The 21,389-nt window shown below is 36.9% G+C and overlaps 1 protein-coding gene and 1 non-coding gene across 6 annotated transcripts in view; one reads left to right on the forward strand and one right to left on the reverse strand.

Moving 5' to 3' along the window:
• Positions 1–16,191, reverse strand: part of intu (inturned planar cell polarity protein) — a 35,034-nt gene extending 18,843 nt beyond the window's left edge. The window contains exons 1-4 of one of the 5 annotated variants that reach the window (XM_077227533.1): positions 15,610–16,191; positions 11,890–12,446; positions 10,505–10,590; positions 2,696–2,893 (exon numbers count right to left, since the gene is read on the reverse strand). In XM_077227533.1, coding sequence (XP_077083648.1) covers positions 2,696–2,893; positions 10,505–10,590; positions 11,890–12,446; positions 15,610–15,701 — 933 coding nt within the window. In that variant the 5' untranslated portion in view covers positions 15,702–16,191. Of the gene's footprint in view, positions 1–2,695; positions 2,894–10,504; positions 10,591–11,889; positions 12,447–14,866; positions 15,113–15,609 lie in introns of those variants that run through there. The other 4 variants (XM_077227534.1, XM_077227531.1, XM_077227530.1 and 1 more) reach the window with 4 other exon arrangements.
• Positions 16,192–18,655: 2,464 nt separating this feature from the next.
• On the forward strand, positions 18,656–18,868 carry LOC143737905 (small nucleolar RNA U3). Its single transcript, XR_013203777.1, has one exon. It is a non-coding gene; the product is annotated as a small nucleolar RNA U3 (small nucleolar RNA).
• The last annotated feature ends 2,521 nt before the right edge of the window (positions 18,869–21,389 follow it).

Genomic DNA, 21,389 nt, shown 5'->3' on the forward strand with positions numbered 1-21,389 from the left:
CCATTGTTCTGATCCGTAAACTGCAGCAGTGGGAGACAGTTTGAGGTTTATCTGCAGGAGGGAATGAAGGGGAGGGACGGTTCCTTTGTCATTTTGATTAGTATGCTGAACAGGAACACTTCAACCTGGCAACGCTTTCAGACCGCGTGCATTTGAGTCCGTGTGAGAAATAAAGTTCTTCAAACCGCAAGCCTTCACCCTCGAGACACACACACACACACGTTATCTCTTCAGCGTATTCCTTACGCTCTAAAAGCTCAAGTCAGCGTTCAGAGGTGGTCGTCGTGGCCTGTGGTTTGGACAGCGCATAAAAACACACATTATAAACGCTCAAACTCACATTAGAGCTCCGCGCTGCACTATCAATCACTGCAGACAGAAAGAGGTTTTTAAGTGAGTCGGATTGCAAACGCGCTTCTCTCAGCGAAGATTAAACACTGTAAATCAACTACTCGAAACTATCAGCACCTGGAGGGATGCATTTACACAAGCCGCTTCAATGGGTTCAAAACTTCAGCCTGACCGGCTAACCGGCTGACGGCCAAAAGGCAAACTTAAATCTTAAATCTTCCTCATTCCTGCAGAGTTTAGTTCAGCTGTGCTCAAACACACCTGGCCGTCATCCTCAAGCTCAATGACTCTGATTAGTTGATTCAAGTCTGTTCAGTTTTAGTTGAATCTAATTATTAGTTGAACCTACGGGACTAGGAGAGAACCTGCACTAGGTGAATCTTTAACCGGTCAAGAACATATTTTACTCTAAAATCAAATGTCCAAAAAATTTTAAGTAATATTTAGCATGAAAAATGTGTGTATAAATATATGTGTGTGTATGTGTGTATATATACTGTATATATACATATATACGCATACACACACCTATATTATGTAAACAAAAACGTTTATGCTAGATGCGATTAATCACGATTATATATATGTAATAAAGTAATAAAATTATGTTCTAATATTATAAAATATTATTTTGTAAATTACAATGACTTTCTTTGTAAAATCAGCATAAATAACCTAATTTTCTTTGCTCAATATTATTTCTTTTTTTTTTTTGGATTTGGATTTTAGAGTGAAAAACTTATTCATTGCTGTGTATTTCACTCCAAAATAAAAATAAAAAAAATAAAAAATTTGAAAACAAATTTAGCAAAGAAAATTTGGTTATTTATGCTGATTTTACAAAGAAAGTCATAACAATGTACAATATAATATTTTATAATATAATATTTTTTACTGTATTACAAGAATATATATATATATATATATATTTATGCAGCATGGCAATTAATTAATTTTGAAAATAATTGCACAATGCGAAAAACATCAATGGCCTCACAAATATTACTCACTTTTTTATATGCAAAATATAATAGTGTTATTTTTGTTGTTTTTTTATTTTTATTTTTGAGCTAGACATGTTCTTTGTGAAATTCCTCCTGCATTTCCGAAAATCTCAACTTTTAATGCACATTTTGCTTCTCTTTATAAATTGAGCAATTCAAGTCTCTAAAAGGAACTTTCCAAAGTCCTGACGAGTGGTTTTCCTTTCTGATGGGAACGTGGCGCCTCGCTGTGAATTATTCAGCCGGGACGAAGCCGAGCTTTTCCCTCTCTTCTCCTGTTTCCTCACGTCATGCTGACGGTTATAAATACGAGCGGCTGTAAGCGGCACAGCAGAGCCATTCATGCTCGCTTCTGGCACGATTTAACAGGGGGAAACTCTTCTGGATGGCGAAATCATGTTAACGGATTAAGCACTAAAAAAAATCCACACAGCTGTTTTAGCTTTTCCCAATTCTCACAAGCTGAAAATAATATTTGTAATGCACTCAATGGGTGGAAAGCCTCAGAACATTAGGGGCCCTATCATACACCCGCGCAATGCAGCGCCAAGCGTGACGCAAGGATTTTTTTTGCTAGTTTCAGTCTGATGCAGTTATCATTTTCACGTCCTGCGCCACGTTGTTTAAATAGGCATTTGCACCCATCTGTGCGCCCATGGCATGTCTCAAAACAAGGTGTGTTTGTTCAGGTGCATTGATGGCGTTGCTATTTTGAGGCAACTGCAATAAACTGCGCCATTGACCAACAAAAACCTAGTTTAAAGTCAATGGCGCAATATTTTTTTGTTATTTAAAGAGCGCATGCCTATAGGCGGGTCCACAGCGCGTGTACACTCTGCTTATTACACACAAAGGGACGCACGCGCAGCAGCACACAAACATATAAAAAATAAAAGGATTACAATGTAAAAGATTAATATTGTGTACAGAAAGATATGGTGGATTCCGGCTTGTCCCGTAGATGGTGTGCTCGCTCGCTTTAACCTCGCGCACAAGCAGATCCGTTTCCTCTCTGGAGTTTTTACGCTTTTACTCTGGAGTTCAGTTTTTACGCTTGCAAATTCCGTCATGCAAATAGAGAATCCGCTATGGCGCGAATGCAAGTGGCTTTTAGAGGGAATGGGAGAAGAGACTCTGATTTATTGCACGTTATGCCCAAAACACACTCATTACTCATTAAGAGAATAGAGACAACACTTTTAGATCATGCACCGGGAGCACCGACCATTTTTCCGGTCGTTAAACTAGCAAAAGTGGATTCGGACTCGCCCTAACTGCACTTGCGCTTTAGACCATGCGTTTAGATCGTTAAAATAGGGCTCTAAGTGGAACAGACTGACCTCCTCCTGCGGCGACTCAGAGTCCAGTTTGAGCGAGAGGTACATCACTATATGCGGTACATGTGCGATGGACATCTGGAGCTCGACTGTGTCCTCGCCCCACAGCAGTCGGACCAGCTGACTGACCGGAGGAGACGCTTTGGGTCGCGAGTCCGGGCCGCTCCTGACGGGACACACCGTCTCCAGAGTTAACCTCACCTGAGAAACACAGAGAAAAACATCTGAAATAAATACTGATGATAAAATTAAAATACCAACTATACAATCTTACAGTCAAACCAAAAATAATTCAGACACCAGATATAATTTGAATTTTTTTTTTTTACTAGTGGGTGCAGGACACTATAGTTCATTTATGTAAGTGATGATAGCAAAATAAAGTCAACTGTGACATATTGTATCCAAAATCTCTTCATTCAGTGACTACCAGTAAAATGTATAAAATTTTGGGACCAAAAATTATTCAGACACTTTGACCTGACCTTGTTTTGCTTAAGTGCTTCTTCTTTAATTGCTAATGCAACCTTTTTACACCACAGACTGAACAAAATTAAGCATTGCTTGGTAATTAGTTGACCTTGTCACGTTTTCTATGTGTTTAGTTAGTTTTGAGATCTTGGTTTCCCCTGTCTTTGTGATTTTGGTTCAGTCCTGTTAGTTTTCCCGCTCTGTCTAATTAGCTATTCCCTTCACCTGTGTTCAGGTAATCTTCCCACTAGGCCCTGTTCTATGGAAGTAAAATAATGTCAAATGTTTTTGAAATAAAAAGCCTGTTGAATTGCACTACTTGAAAAAAATAGGCATTGCATTAACCATCCTTGCATTTTAATGCATTGTATTTTTAGGGCTTGCATTTTTAATGGGCTGAAATTCAACATGGTTGAATATTTAAGCTGTGAATATTTCAATTAAAAACATTTCAAACACATTTTCATTATTAAAAATTCAAAAATCCATATTCACCCTTCATATTTCATTTCCAAAATATTCAAACTGTTTAAAAATACAACCCATAATATTCAAAAGGCAATTTTCGGTCCATTTTATTTCGCTTCCACAAATTCAGTGGTCCAAATTCGACCGTAAATTCAACATTGACGTCCAGGAACTGCAGGAAAACCAGAAGATTGCCGAGCATACTCTCCATCTGCTGTTAGACGACCTCACCATCAGATGGTGCAAAAGCGCTTGTTGTTGACGAAGACATTCATTCATAAAATGGAAATGATTATCTGTGACAGTATATGCGGAAAAGATGATAAACACACAAAAGCTGTGTTTATGTTTCATTCAATAACTTCATTGTTACTTTCCCTGTGTATTCTACATGTCATCAGCTTTCTCTACCGTGAACAGGATTATGATCGGTTTCCCTCAATACCTCATACTCAAGGATTCCCTTTCCGTTGGGACAAAACGCTTAACACATACAGTGATATGAAAGACCAATCTTGCACCTTATTGGGGATGTAGGCTGTAGGCTACTATATAGGCTACAGGCAAGAAGATGGACTCAGATTGTAAACTTTACGCGCAAAGTTTCATGCTGAGCGTTTCGTGATATACTGGCATAAAATCAACACTTGATCAATTAATACTAACACTTTCTACTAACTACTAACACTTTCTCTAATACTAACAAGTCCTAAAATGCCTACGTGTATTGCATTAGCTTAAACTGGGATCATAGCACTTGCATATTGTTGTCCTCCTATTGTTAGTTTAACTGTAAATCGCTTTGGATAAAAGCGTCTGCTAAATGACTAAATGTAAAATTTGCTTGACATTGGACATTCGCGAATTTAGGGACCGTCTCTAAAGTTGCATACAACATTGGCATGTACGGTTCTAACTTCAATAGCAAACTTAAATTTATTAGAATAAATATCAAAAATCCAAAGGGTGCGCATTATGCCTGACACTACATGTGTAGGCTACACAGGAAAAGTAACCGTGAAGGCACCGAATTTAACAAAAACAGCCGTCATAATAATCACAAATAAACTTAAATTGCTGTAAATGAGTTTTATGAATGAATGACTTGCTCTAATTTAGCTGGTCTTCGTCAACAACACGCGCTTGCACCCCCTGCTGGTGATGTCGACTAACAGCAGATGGAGAGTATGCTCGGCAATCTTCTGCTTTTCCTGCAGTTCCTGGACGTCAATGTTGAATTTTCTGTCGAATTTGAACCACCGAATTTGTAGAAGTGAATTTGCAAAGCGAAATAAAATGGACCGAAAATTGCCTGTTGAATATTATGGGTTGTATTTTTAAAACAGATAGAATATTTTGGAAGTGAAATATGAAGGGTGAATATGGATTATTGAATTTTTAATAATTAAAATGTGTTTGAAATGTTTTTAATTGAAATATTCACAGCTTAAATATTCAACCATGTTGAATTTCAGCCCATAAAAATGCAAGCCCTAAAAATACAATGCATTAAAATACAAGCATGGTTAATGCAATGCCTATTTTTTTCCAATTTTGGTTTGACTGTATCTTAGCTGACAAACCAGCGTATTATAAATTAAAGTTGGTCTGTGATAATAATTATGTAAAAATATTTTTTCTATGAACTCAAAACTAATAATGTTTTTTACTTTTTGTGCAATCAGCTAGCATTTAAAATAAAGTGGACCTATTATGCTTTTTTACATTTTCAACTGTCTTTAGTGTGTAATGTTTCTGTTTGAGCATGAACATTTTTTACACTCACATTGTTTCTGAACTCCCTAAAACGCCTCTATTGTAGCCTTGAGTTTTCCTTCGGGAATGTACAAACACAATTCCCACCCAAGGCATGTGCAAAATAAAGAGGTGTGGCCTTGAGTTAGTTAGTAGTGCATTAACTCGTGGTTATGGCAAGGGGCGTGGCTTTTCCCAAAACACGCTGCTAGAAGCGATTGACCAATCACAACACACTGGTCCAACCGACCAATCAGAGCACAGTGTGCTTTACAGAAGGAGGAGCTTCGTAGAGACAGGAACTAAACAGAGCGTTACTGACAGACCGGGAAGAGAGGAGCTGCAACACTGGAGAATACGGGGAAAATAATGTGTTTTTTGAACATTCAAGCATGAAAATCTCTTTTAGTAGAGCCCAAAAACAACATCAAGACTTTGAAAAGGGGCATAATATGGCCTCTTTGATATGAGCACTGATATTACATAACAGTGATGTAGAACTTTCTTAGTTGTGTATCAGTTTGTTAAGCAAAGGTTATATAGAATTACAACTAAAGCAAGTTGTTTATATGTGCTGACATGGAAGAAATACCACAGAAAAGAACACTAAAGGTGACTTGCCATAACTTCCATAAGACTTCCTTCAAAAACAATAAGACAATTTGGTCACACTTTAGATTAGGGTCCAATTCTCACTATTAAACACGACTTTTGCCACAACAAACTCCTAATTACTGCTTGTTAATAGTTAGTAAGGTAGTTGTTAAGTTTAGGTGGATGTAGAATATGGTCATGCAGAATAATGCATTAATATGTGCTTCATAAGTACTACTAAACAATCAGCATCCTAGTAATATGAATGCTAATAAGCAACTAGTTAATAGTGAGAATTGGACCCTAAACTAAAGTGTTACTAAAAAATCATACTGACCCAAATGTTTGAATGCTAGTGTGCAAATATTTCAACTCGATTCATGATTTAAGTTGAACATGTGGCTCGAGATTCAGCCCAGGACTTCTGCTAAAAGAAACAGAATTTTCTAAGATTGTACAAATCAAATTAAGCACACACTGAGATCACTAAAAGCAACAGCGCCCATCTGTGAGTTTACAGCGCTCAGAGAATGGCGTATTCACTCCCACTCGCCGGTTTAACATGCAGAACAGACACACACGAGTGTTTGCTGACCGCGAGCAGCTGGACTGCTGGAAAAACAAGCCCGTCATTAAGGGATGTGGAAGACTGCCGATTTCAGATCACATAGAGATATTATATCATTATACATTACGACCAATGCTAGTTCTTCTTATTTTCAGTGAGGTCTATCTGATAGCATTCCTAAACTCAATGACTGTAGCTTGACTGGCTGACACTTGGTGTAAGTATTATTGTTTATTTAGATGTGCTTCCAAAAACATATAATATAGAAAAAAATATGTATTTGATACTTACACTACTGTTCAAAAGTTTGAGGTCGGTAAGATTTTTTAATGCTTTCGAAAGAAGTCTCTTACACTCACCAGGGTTGCATTTATCGAATAAAAAATACAGTAAAAACAGTAGTATTGAGAAATATTATTACAATTTAAAATAACTGTTTTAATATATTGTAAAATGTAATTTATTCCTGCGATTACAGCTCTATTTTCAGCATCATTACTCCAGTCTTCAGTGTCACATGATCCTTCAGAAATCATTCTATTACGCTGATTTCCTGCTCAAGAAGCATTTATGATTATTATTATCAATGTTGAAAATACTCAGGATTCTTTGATGAACAGAAAGTTCAAAAGAGCAGCATTGATTGAAAAAGATTATCTTTACTGTAACTTTTGATCAATGTAATGCATGCATAGATGAACAAGGCCCTGTTTACATCCGGTATTAAGATGCATTTGGTGGATCGGATCACATGTGGACGACACTAAACACAGCTGTAAACGGGTCTAACACACTTTCCACCACTTCCAGAGGAAGTTGAAAACACATTCGACCGGATTGGTTTCGTAGTGGAAACACTCATGAGATCGAATGTTCAAACAGCCTCAAAAGAGCGTCTTCTCTCCGTCTACTGAACTAATGAGAAACATTATGAGAAGAGCTCTAGACAGACGGGGTTTAAACTCTGTCGACTGAAGAACCAAGTTTGGTTTGAAGATGAAAAACGTACCAAACACAACGTTCTCTCATCACTCCTGATTTCTAACACGCGGCTGTCAGAGCAAAAACTAAAGCTGATGCTCTCTGTATGTTTTTCCGGATGCGTTCATATGTAAAAAGTATACATTTCTCAAAAAGAATCCCACTGGTGTCAGTGTCCAAAGAAAGACCAGTGGACGTGATGATTTTGTTCCTGTGGTGTAGTAACCCTTAACATTTAAAATGAAAAATCACACAATGCTTACCTTACAATTTCATAAATCACCAGCCGAGACTCGTTTGAAAATCTTGGCAAGCCTCTGGAAACCTCACAAGAGCACAGTTCCTCAACCCTAATAACATAATAGCCTCGCCTGTCCTTTTTTGTCCTATGGTGTAATTTGCAATCGGTTCTCGTCCTTTAATCACTTTCTCCCTCTCTCTTCTCCACAGGATAATGGCTCTTTTCCTGTGGCCTACAAAAACAAGCGTTACCGTAACCGCCGTCGCTGCCGTGGCGACAGAACTCAGTAATTTCAACATTCCATCCTCTCCCAGGCAACAGAGTGAACAAAACCAGCTTGAGGAGGGATCAAACGAAAAGTATTCTCTCGGAGAGAAGCAGCGTCTAGCTGTAGTTATAGAAAAACATATAGTTGCATAAAAGTAACAGAATTGGTGTGAGGCAAGTTGCATGCCAAAGCTGGAGTTAGGGCTTTGCTCAAATCACTGATGCTTTACACGTAGGGGTGTAACTATATATTCAATACAAAAATGCATAAGTATGTATCGTGACAATCTGTATTGTGTATAGTTCACCCAAGATGAAAATTTCTGTGGGGAAAAATTTCAAGTTTACAGAGTTTTAGTGTCAGTACTACATTAAACTACTATGTATTATGTTTAATATAATGTATAATAATGCAGTAGGGGAATATTTGTGGGTCCTGATAATGCCAAATGCCTTATGTTACCAGTAAAAACACATTATTTTAAATATATCTATTCAGTGACAGAGTGCAAGCATGTTCGTCTATAATAATTCTGTATTTTCAGCTTCTGAATCATGAATATTTTTTATTCTGGTGTCACTATTGTCCTGTGCACTGGGATACCAGCATCAAGCCTTTTCACAATGTAATACCAAATTTAGCATTTTAATCAACAGTACAATTTTTTGCTAACCTTTTACCATATGTCTTGGAGTATCGCAATAATATCGTATCGTGAGTTCAGCATCGTGATATGTATCGAATCGTGACGTGAGGGTATTGTTACACCCCCATTTAAACGCACCTTCCTATGTAAAGCACATATGATTCTTTACAACTGCTTTAATTGCTCTTATTTCCAAACACCAGTGAAGGAAACTGAGTTTAGGGGTTGTTGGAAACGTGCCTTCAGACTTCATACAGCTTCTGGGTTTGGGGTTTAGATGAAGCGTTTTGGGTTGAGATCAGTCAGTTGTAGCTAGTGTGGCCAAAAATGGAAAATTGTAGAGTTGAAAACTGTTTACCTTTACTAACAATTTGCAACAAACAACAGCCTCACTAACCCAAAGTACTCAGCAGCAGCTTACGACATGAGCAAAGCTTAATGCACATCGGCAGTCAATTTGTCTTGTTTATGAAAAGATTGTATCACCAATATTTCACCGAGCCCAAATTACGTTTAGCTCTTAACAATTTGCATTTGTTAACGTAGAAAATATTGTTAGCCTGGAGGGTTTTTCAAGAAAAGAGCATTTACTCGCATGCAGGCCAAGAGGCGCAGAGCAAAAACCAAAACCAATTTTAGAAAGTGCTCATCTGAAAACATTATGTCTTGTTAAAAAGAAAGTCTAATTTCAAGGCAGTTAAGTCAAATTAATCCCTTAATAACAGACCTCAGTTCCCAGAACAAGATGTTGCCCTTATGTGCCCTCAGCGTTTGGGAGTTTATAGGACAAAGCTGAGCTTTTGTCTCACAAGTGGTGAAAAGCATCTGAGATTTCTAAGCTTTCATCCTTATATTTACCTCAGGGTTGAACTGCTGTCGACTGCTGTATAGAGCAAAATTAGACTCGTTTGGAGCATTTGTTTCAGAACCTGGTGTGTTTTCTCCAAGCGGCAACCTTCCAGTCTCTCTTGAAACCAACACAAAAGTGACTTAAACCTCAATTCATCGACTGGCCACTAGAGACCGGCTCCAAAAGAGAGTCAATCCCACAGAACCACATGTTAAAATGCCCAACTTTACAGCAGAAAAAACATGTTTACAGCCTGGTACAAAAAGTGGTTTTGGTCTATATAGCTAATTTTGCCATTCATGATAACTATGAGGGGGTGAATTTTTTGTACAACTCATCCGTTTAAATTATATTAAGCCTTAAAGTTCTGCATAATTAAGGGCGTGGCCACTTGAGTGACAGGTGGATTGCCGCTGATGTCACTACTAGCCGTTTGTCTGCTAGCGTCACGTCACCTCAGCTAATCGCCTCTTTGCCAATTTTTGGTAATCCGGGAGTGATAAGCTCCCAAGATGGGTTTCAAAAATGGCAAGATCTGCCCAGTTTGGGCTTCAAAAATGTTCTTCTGAAACCTACAGGTGGTGATGGCGCAGTGGATAAGACACATGCCTTTGGTGTGAGAGACCCGGGTTCGAATCCATTGTGAGACACCAATGTGTCCCTGAGCAAGACACTTAACCCCTAGTTGCTCCAGAGGCGTGCGACCTCTGAAACATAGCAATTGTAAGTCGCTTTGGATAAAAGCGTCAGCTAAATGAATAAATGTAAATGTAAACCTACAGGTGACATCACGGACAGTATGTCCATATTTTCTTTTTTTACCGTTTATGGTTTTCTCCCTAAGTCAAGTTCATTTAGGCAATCGCACTCAGACCAACACGAAAAAACTAAATCGAACAAGGCCTCTCAAAAGATGTGTTTTCAAATGTATCCAGATTAATGTATATGTAGCCAAAAAATCCACACTTACTTGTGTGGGACCCGGTATACAGGACAACACTCTCTCGATGTTTTCTGAGGTGACGTCCACATCATCCACAGCAACCAGAGCATCACCTACAGAAAGCATGAAAGATATTCAACTCAAAGAACACAAACATCTGCTCATTGTCGCCTGATTCCCGAGCTTTGGTAAACTGTATTTCTACCACAAGATAAAAACAAATGCACATCAAACAGCACCTCCACCTGCCTCTGGTAGATTTGCACACTCTTCTCTTTCGGGCATGCAACGATTTCCCTCAGTTATTTCAGATAAACGGTCTAATTGCTTTAGTATGGACGGGCGTTTGAGAAACAATCGTAAAAAGCTGCTGGGGAAACAGTTTTCGGGGTGGTGTAACCCGTTTGGAATTTCTTTGGTCTGCGTCTGGGAGAGAGTGACTGCGGGTTCCCCTCGAATATCGTTTTAGTACATCAACAGAAAAATATTCAGGGCTGAAAATTGAATAAACGGCTTTTTTGTTACTTCCAATCGGATGATTTCATTATCCAAATGTGCCGGGAACATAAAACTAGAGTGTTTAACAGGCAGTTGTAAGAGAGAATATGAATAAAACCAACCACAACACCAAGCCACGGCTCGACTTTACAGTTTCATTACATCAGCCATTCTGTTTTGAAGAAACTGTGAGTTCAAAAACTCTGAAAGGCTGTTCATGCATTGCTAGGATGGTTTTGAATGGATGGTTTCTTACTGAACAAAGGCAACATTTTCTATGGTCTCTGGATTGGGTATCTGAAGTTCATGAGATATGTTTGCCTGTTTTACCAGCCACCAGCCAAATAACATACACTACCGTTCAAGAGTCTGGCATTTTATTATTATTATTATTATCATATATATTTAAAGAAAAGAAATGAATAGTTTTATTCAGCAAGGGTGCATTAAATGTATATCAAACGTGATCGTAAAGATGTTTATAATGTTACAATAGATTTCAATTTCAAATAAATGCTGTTCTTTTCAATTTTCTCATACAATCCTGAACGAATATCAAACTGTTTTCAACATTGATCATAATAATAAATGTTTCTTGAGCAGCAAGCCATCATATTAGAATGACTTCTGAAGGATCATGTGACACTGAAGACTGGAGTAATGATGCTGAAAATTCAGCTTTGATCACAGGAATAAATTACATTTAAAAATACATAACAATAGAAAACGGCTCTTTTTTATTTGTAATAATATTCCACAAATTTTCTGTATTTTGATCAAATAAATGCAGCCTTGGTGAATTTTAAAAAACATTAAAAAAAAAAAATCTTACCAACCCCAAACTATTTTAAGTCTTAATCATCACTAATAAAAATACAAGAAAAAGGACCTTCTCCTTGTCTAGTTGTGCTTACCGATAAGAATCTCAGCACACTTGCTAGCAGGACTGTGTGGGACCAGACCATGGATGATGAGTTTTCCCCCTCTTTTCCCAGAATTCCCTCCTGGCCGATGCACGACCCCCAGCAAGGCCTCCAACAGGCCGCCTCTGTCAGGAGATGGAGGAGAGGCGCTGCCGAGGCGCTTTGGGTTCAAATACACACACACATCCTTCAGACGCTGCTGCTGGACCACGACTCCAGGCCGCTGACCCGCTTGATTCTTCAGGATGGAGGTGGGATGCTGGGAAGATCCTCCGTCTTTCCCATCAGCGGCTTTCCTTTGAGATGGCCGCCGCTTTGGTCTCAGGATCTTGGTGAACTTCTTGAGGTTTGCTTTGGATTTTGCTTGCTTTTTACCATTGTCGGTGATAATCTCTGCCTCCTTTTCGCTGAAACGTACGTGATTGGTCGCAGCAGAGAGATTGGCTGATGCTTGGGCCAGCAGAGCTTCTTCTTCTCCCTCACTCAGCTCCAGGTAGAAGAGTTCACCGTTCTTCTGGACATCATCCAGCCATTCCGGCTCTAGGTCACTGCGCCACAAAACAGAGCGAACATTAAAGAAGCGTGCGATAATATCCAGATAATGTCTGAATGTCATTGCATTTGATTTCTCAGAACTAAAGTTCGAAATTTTCGTATGCGTTTTTTCGTATTCGTGATTCGGTGGCTCTGAATTGTCAAAACAACATTCAATCAAAATTCAAACTGCTTGCTACGGATGCGAAAAACGCAGAAAATCGAACCCGATCCGATTTTTTTTATGACGGACGAAAGTTTCGTATTCAGTGTGCAAGCGTGATTGACATAACGTGAGGTCGAATTTTTTTTTTACGTCCGAAAATTTCGGATGCGAATTATGGACTTTTCTGAGCTGGCCCATGCAGAACTATTTAATCTAATTCAATCAACTTTATAAGGTAGTAATCGACTGCAGGTTTCATTTTAGTACAATTAATTATACACTAATATAATATTTATTTATATGTTGAACTATCAGAAAATATTTCATCAAATTCAATCAACTTCATAAGGTAGAAATCGACTGCAGGTTGTATTTTAGTACTATTATTTTTACACTATTATAATATTCATATTTTGGAAAAGCTTTTATTTTTATTTACATTTAAGTTTTAGTTAAAGTTTTAGTCATTTTGTTATGAGCTTTTTGTATTTTTTTACATTTAGTCCCCCTCCCCAAAAGCTTTTATTTTTATTTAAGTTTTACTTTTAGTTATTTTAGTACTTCTACTTAACCTTATTTTATTTCAGTTAGTTTACATAGGCAACATTTTTAGTTTTATAATGTTTTTTTTTTCATGTTTTTCATCTTCAGCTTTATTTCAATTAATAACATCTTTTTTCATAGTTTTGGTCAACAATAACAACAAATGAACTCAAATCTAGATTAAAAAAAAGAGTTAACTGGTTGTCAATTTAATTTGAAGATTTTAAAATAAAAATGAATTGACAAAATCATTTTTAAATGAATATTCCATGTAGTTTCTCAATTAATAAAAACTTAAACTGCATGTAGGTATACAATAATTATATGATTAAATTAAAAAGTTATTTAGTTAAATAGATTAAGAAAGTGACACTGTTGCCCTGCTTGAAACACTATCAAATACATAAAAAGACATTCGTTATTTTCTATATGTGTGAAAATACTTTGCAACAGACTACATTTCATCACAAAATGATGAGGAAGTAATACATGGTATAAGAGTATCTCACAGCACAAACCCAACTAAACTCTACATAAGTATTAAGTCAGAATGCTGCAGGGGAAAGACACACATCCGAGACCTTTGAAACACAATCCTCTCCTTCATTCCAGAAAAACTCGACTCAATATTCAGCCATGCAGACATTATGTTTTTTTTTCTCCATTTCTAAATTAAGCCACACTACTTTGGAGGTTAGCTCTTGGCAACCACGTCCATAAGTTCACTAAAGATGGTGAATAGCATATAATTATTTATGATGGCTGACTTTCCAAATTGGAAACAGAAATTCCCCTTAAAAATGAGAGAGGGCAGAGAGTGGACGAGGTCTATTTTCAGTTTTCATGAGTCTATCTTAAATGTGGGTCAGGAGAGACCCCTAAACTGACAACTTATATAAATATTTAAAAAAATATATAAAAATTTATATAAATTTAAACTTTTACTCAGACAGGATGTTTTAAATTGATAAAAACTGATAGTAAAGAAGACTTTTACTGTTAGAAAAGATTTATATTTTGAATAAATGCTGTTCTTTTTGACTTTTTATTCCCCAATGAATCATGAAAAAGTATCACAGGTTCCAAAAAAAATAAAATATTAGCCTGCACAACTGTTTCCAACATCGATAATAAATCAGCATATTACAATAATTTCTGAAGGATCATGTGACACTGAAGACATTAAAATTCAGCTTTGCTAACATAAATAGATGATATGTTAAAGTATATTAAAAAAGAAAACAATTATTTAAATTGTAATATTTCAATTGTCAATTGTACTAATATTTCACAATATTACTGTTTTTTTAATCAAATAAATGCAGGCTTGGTGGTGACCATAAGAAATTTCTTTCAAAAACATTAAAAATAGTAATGTTTCCAAACTTTTGACCAGTACTGTTTCTCTCTCTCTCTCTGTGTGTGTGTGTGTGTGTGTGTGTGTGTGTGTGTGTGTGTGTGTGTGTGTGTGCGCGCGCGCGCACACACACACACACACACACACACACACACACACACACACACACACACACACACACACACACACACACACACATTTAATATTTAGATATAATGTATAACGTTATTTTACATACATACTGCAGTCAAGTTTACACCGATCTCAATAACAAAGTTTTATGTTGAAACATGTAACATGAAAATATCGAATTAGCAATCCAGTTATTATTAATAACTATTGTTTGTGAATGTGTTGATGTTTCTTACTCTGAGTAATCTGAGTCTGAGTAACTATAACTTGATGCATCGGAATCAGTTTCGCTCCCTCCTTCAGCCTCCTTATTTTCACGCAAGTCGGACTCAAACTCCGTCTCGTTCCCCTCTGTAAATTGTCTAGAAGCCATCAGCGCATTTTTATACTCAATAACCTGTGTCAGTATCCAGAGCTGTTTTAAGAAGCGAATTGTGTCAACTGTGTCCTGTCCTGTTATCCGCATACGGGGCTTGTCCAATGGCCACGTGACGCGTTTCTCAAATCGTGATTGGTATAATCGAGTCGTTTCTATAGCAACACGGAAGCTTTTGTTGAACAGCGTTGAACGAACGAAGTTACGCATTAAGACAAACAACAACAGAATCGCCTGTTCGACTTCAGAATCATTCATGCTGGTTTCTACAGAAAAATACTATAATAAAAAAATTAAAATATCATGATAATGGAATAGCCTATTAAACATTATGAAAATTTCGTTGAAAAACAAACAAAATTGTAAGCTTCTAATACAAATACGCTTCTACAAATAGACGATTTTGTCAATATATTATATATATATATATAAAAAAAACGATTTAACGTCGTATTAATTACTAATTTTAAAAACACACAGCTTCCATCCTGCACTCGCAAAACCCGCACGAGGTCTTTAAATCCCCTCCGGCGCGCGAGGAAAAGCTGCTCGGTATTCAACTTTGTAGCCGAGAAAAGCAACAAACAAACAATTTCTACTAACCTGTAAAGAAGCACACTCCGTATAGAGTCAAAATCCTCCAAGTTCTCAGAGAAAGACTGAAAAGATCTCCCATCCGAGCAAGTATTAAACATTATTTATGCTTCATGCTTATGACAAATGGTTTCGTCGTTATTAATAAATTAGTGCACTTGATGCGGTTGATAGAACCGATCCGACCATTACATCTCTCGGTCATTTAGTTTTATAAATATATTAGAGATTAAATGAAGACATTTCGTGAATTGGTTGGGTTTTCTCTTTTGAAAGACAGCTGTTACAGTTTAAATCCAAAGGGTTTAGAAGCTCCGTTTATGGCGTTTTACGGAACAGACGATGATGAATCCAGTTTCTTGCGGTGTTCTTGAGTACTTCTCCAGACCACGACAGACTGACTGGGTCGATGCTCGTCAAACGCTCATTCTACTGGCAAATGGAGCATGTGCTTTTGTGTGTGTGTGTGTGTGTGTGTGTGAGAGAGAGAAGAGAGAGAGAGAGAGAGAGAGAGAGAGAGAGAGAGAGAGAGAGAGAGAGAGAGAGAGAGAGAGAGAGATGGTTGGTTGGTTCCTGCTGCCTCCAAATACCAAGCATTAAAGAAACACATAACATTTTAAGTTTAAAGGCAGGGTAGGTGATTTGTTCCAGAATTTTTTTGTTATGATGGTTGAAAGTCTCTTCACATCCTGATAGCATTCACTAAGTGGTCTCTAATAACACATAAACACACACACACACACACACACACACACACACACACACACACACACACACACACACACACACACACACACATATAGGCCTATACACACACACACACACACACACACACACACATATATATATATATATATATAATGTATATATATACTGTATATATATATATATATATATATATATATATATATATATATATATATATACATGATATATCATCTGTGGAAGGCGTAGGACCTTAAAATGCCCCGTCCAATCATTGCATTCGGTCAACGTATTTTCAGATACACGACAATGAAGTACTAAAAATCAAAAGTTTACCTTTGTATAGACAACAATGTTGTCAAAACGATCCCCGAAAATTACTAGAAATGATTATTGAGTATTATTCATGCCAGGCCAGTAGGTGGTGATGTCACTTTGTAAAGAAACACTACACCGCCTATATACTGAACACGTAATACGCATGTGCATGACGTCACCGTTTTCACAGATTCACGTTTTTGAGATGATAATGGTACCGTTTTCAAAAACGTGCATTGTCAGACCCCCAAAAACGTTGTTGTTATGTAAATGAAAGGCCAAAATGCATAAAAAATGTCTGTTTTTAGTTGAAAACGGTATCGTGTAAACAGCCCCTTTGACAGACGTCAGTCACTGAGCACCGCAAACGAAACAGCAGCCGCCTTTTACAATCCCTCCTGAACCAAAACAACAAGCTTATGCTGCGTTCACTAACTGTAATTTAGAAGAGATGGAAACACGTGATGTTACATTCGCAGCGGTTTGTGACTCGAATTTATGCGTTTCAATGGCAATACTATCAACGGTGTAATGAATCTGCCGCAGTCAGGTGGTACAACAGGTCAGTACTCTTCAAGTTGTTTATTTTCATTATTATTGAAATGATATGTGCTTTGAGACATGAGGTAGAGTAACGCCGTCTCTCGTGACGCTTTTGTTTGCTCCCTGCTGCGCGTGTTCATGTGTTTTGGTGGAGGCGTGGCTTTGAAGATGCTCTGAAGGAGGGGTGGGATCTTATCTTATCTTCACATGTCACTTAAATATGATTAAATATTATACTTTCTGCTAGCTCGCTATTGCTAGCCTCTCCGAAAACAGTTTGCTGCAAATCAAGGCTTCATATATCCATAATTAAATGTAAACCATGTGGGCATGAGAGCTTATTATTAACAAACCTCACACATTATATCTTTCAGCCGACTCATAACTCCTCACATCACTGATCATAAAAATAATTCTGTTCTCTGTATTCATGCAATAATTATAACAGATATTAAATTCCTGGTAAATGAAGTCTTAAATGTTCATTCAATGATGCCTAGCATTTTTTGTAATCTTGTAAAAAAAGAAAAAAAGTTTGAAATAAAAAGTTCAGTTATTGTTTATTGATTATATTTAGGTCTGCAGAATTCATATTCACCGTTTTGTTTCTGTCACCAAGATCATGATTCCCTCCCAGAGGATGCATGAATTATATGAATTCAGTGTTTTTTTTTTGAATAAATTTTGTGTAAAGTTATAGAATTTATAGAATGTATAGAATTTTTCATTTAAAAAAAACATGACCTTATGGCCTTGCACATCAGGTTTTAAATATTTCCAGGTTTTCCAGAAGACTGCGAACCTTGTATTAAGCTTGCCGGAACGATTCTTGAACGCGTGTTGCATGACAGGACTGATTTAATTGAAGCACCAAAACTTTGCTGTAAATCGATAAAGGAATATGTTGTTTCCTTTTGAATTCAGACATACTAATATGTGTTCAAATGCTCGAAAGTAGTTTTATTCATTTAGTGTAGCTGATCGATGTGGTTTAATACACATGACAAAATGCAGTCTGCTACTAACCATAAAAAGGAAAGTTGCCACCGAGGAGGATTATGGGTATTGACATTAAATGCAACTAAATGTTTATGTTCTACGTGCTTTATTGAAGAAAATAACATTTAATTCAGGTAAAAAGTGCTTAAACATATAATAATTAGGGTACTTTCACTCCAATAAATAAGGGTTGCTTGGACTTCAATGCGTGGTGTTTAAGTCACCGCTGCTTCATCATACAATATCATGAAGTCGCGTTTAAGTTTGGATTGATTTAATCAATCCATTTATTAACAATAAAATGCGTAGTATATGTGTAGAGGGCCGTGCTTTTACTTGTGTTTGTATTTATATGGCCTCTTAAACCGAGGAATTTGGCGCGTTGTTTTAATCATCGATGTAAAGTCGCTGGTGTGACGTCATCGTTCACTACCGTCGCTGAGCTTCATCGTGTCGCTGAACTGGTGCTGGTCGAGCGGTGTGTTTCGTTAAGACTATACTTTCAGGGATCATTTCTATAGTTTCTAACTTGGAAGTGTTTTTCTAAAATGTAGAGTCTCCCTAACCACGATGATGAGTGATAGTGTGGTCCTTTGAGCGTGAATCGGGTAGAAGTCTGTGATTTCATTACGGATATCTATCATTGATGAACGTTCAATGATTCTTTAAGGATCTTTGAGGAGGATTACATGATCCGAGTGGTTAATAATTTAAACTGTTGCCAGAATTAGAATTAAATTTATACCTTAATTGATATTGCTATTAAATGCTTTAATGCGTATTTGCAAATAAGTTATATTCTTTATGACGTTGACTATTTGTTATTATTGGAGACGATTAATGGGTTTTACTTTTAAGAGTTATATAAATATAGACATATCAATTGTACGTCTCACGTATCATTAGAATTCTGAAACTCTATCAATTGAACAGAAACTCTGAAAAAATTGAATTAAGTTCTAGATTTGCGACATGCTTTATCTTGCAGTCACGTGGTTCATTGAGTTTTCAAACTCTTTAAAGACAGTGGATGTGTTTCATTAAATATGAAACAATTCCAGATATCTGATACCAGAGCGAATAGTAGAATTAATAGGCTACTCATATTATTTATTTATCTTATCTTATAATTTTAGTGACACCTGCTGGTTAAACGTTATGGAAACAGCGTTCACTGAATCAACGCCATCAGATTTCTGAAACGTTATCATCCATGGGTTACCTTATTATTTTAGTGGGTAGAACGATTAAAGCTGTTTGTTGTTGTTAGGATGACGTTTTAAAAGTTAAATTTAGGCTGCTTTGCCTCAGCAGTTTAAAAGAGCTCGTCATGCAAAATGGCCAATCAAATCAAAGAAGGCGGGTCTTGTTCACAGAAGAGGAGTACAAAATAGTTTATATTAAATATGAATATATGAAACAGTATGAAGTAACAAGTTCGTGTTAGATGAAATCACGCAATTTCACAAATTGGAAAAAAGTTTATATTTCTTAAAGTCTGATGATAATAATACAGCAAGCCTCGTTTACATGAGTAGGCATTTTACTACAGTTCTCCTCATCAATGTTCCTACTGAGATATTAGTTCAATTCGAGATTAAACGGTGATGTCCAAAAACAGCATCATTTTAATCCATTTTGATAAAAAAATGTTTAGACTTTGATCCGTGAATCAACTTAGGCCATATACACATTCAGATTGATCCGTTTATCAACATATATTTAGGCACATTTGGAAAACTGCTCATTTATGTTTAAACAAGAAATAAAAACTATCAACCAAAAATATTTTTAAAGGCCCACAATCCTCTTCTTGTGTCAATGAATCAATAGTTTTCATCGTGGGTATTTATCTATTTATTTATTTTGAAAATGTATCGTACTAACATTATGTGCAGCTAAAGTTTGATATTTTACATGCTTTATTGAAGAAAATAACATTTAATTCAATTACAATTTGCTTAAACATAATGTGTTTGAACGTACATGAAAATGTACTTTAATTCCCAAAACGTTAAAGGGATAGTTCACCCAAAAATGAAAATTCTATCATAATTTTCTCACCCTAAAGGTTTTAAGCAACAGTAAATAAATGATGACAGAAGATTTATTTTAGGGGGGGAATAGGCTATGCCTATCCCTTTAAGGGTTGCTTAAACTCAATGCATGGTGTTTCATCAGTCAGTGTTGAATTCACGTTAACTTTGTGGATTTAATCAATCCATTTTTTAACAATAAAAGACTTAGTCTTTGTGTAGAGTCATGCTTTTACTTGTATTTTTATTTATATGGCCTCTTAAACCGAGGAGTTTTGCGCGTTGTTTTAATTTTTTTTTTAAACTTTGCATTGTTTAATAAAAATAATGCACAATACATTTTACAATTAGAAACAAAGATTGTTTACATAGAAACTGAAATACAGCTGCATGCTTCCCCACGTTATTTCAACTACCCAGACAGCAAAATGTATTTGGGCCAGGTCTTCGTCAGCATTTGGCCCAGATCCGCTAAACGGACCTGTAGCTCATTCTTTCCCACGACCCAATACCGGAACAGGTTTGAATTACGGATCAGAGACAGATCCGGGCCAGAACAGCAGCCTGCCGTTATTAATGCCATGACATGTGGTGGGGATGTCCAGATCCGCGACTCATATTTTACATCTGGGGCTCATCTGCCCCTTGTCTGTGAATCATATTTAGGCTATCAGACAATTAAGGCCCAAACACTCACACAATTTGTAATTTTCAAAATATTTTTTTTATTTTAAAAAGGCAAAAGAGAAAACCTACAGCATGAACAACCATCTGTAGACGTGAATCCAGATGCACACACACACACACACACACACACACACACACACACACACACACACACACACAAATACAAACCAATACAGTCAAGTGAGAAAAAATCATAATGGTTAAAGTTACACGCCGACTTTTGGGACTTTAGTTTATTCACCATATCCCCCCAAGTCCATACATACCCTTCTCATCTCCGTGCGTGCCGAAATCCTTTTTTGTCTTTTCTCTTCTCCTGTAACGCAAGTTTGGTTTGAGTGGGTTTGATAGCCTGATACGCCTTTCCGTTTCTTGAGAAGATTCTCAGGAACAAGCTTGATTACTCTCTCAGTTCCAGTTTCTGCCATCGCGTTTGCGGTCCGCGTTTTCATTGTTTCAGCAGAATAGATGTGTCAGGGCTTAGTCTATGGAAGTAAAATA

The sequence above is a fragment of the Siphateles boraxobius genome, unplaced genomic scaffold (assembly GCF_051911475.1).
Source record: "Siphateles boraxobius isolate OS27281-9 unplaced genomic scaffold, OSU_SipBor_1 130, whole genome shotgun sequence".
NCBI lineage: Eukaryota > Metazoa > Chordata > Actinopteri > Cypriniformes > Leuciscidae > Siphateles > Siphateles boraxobius.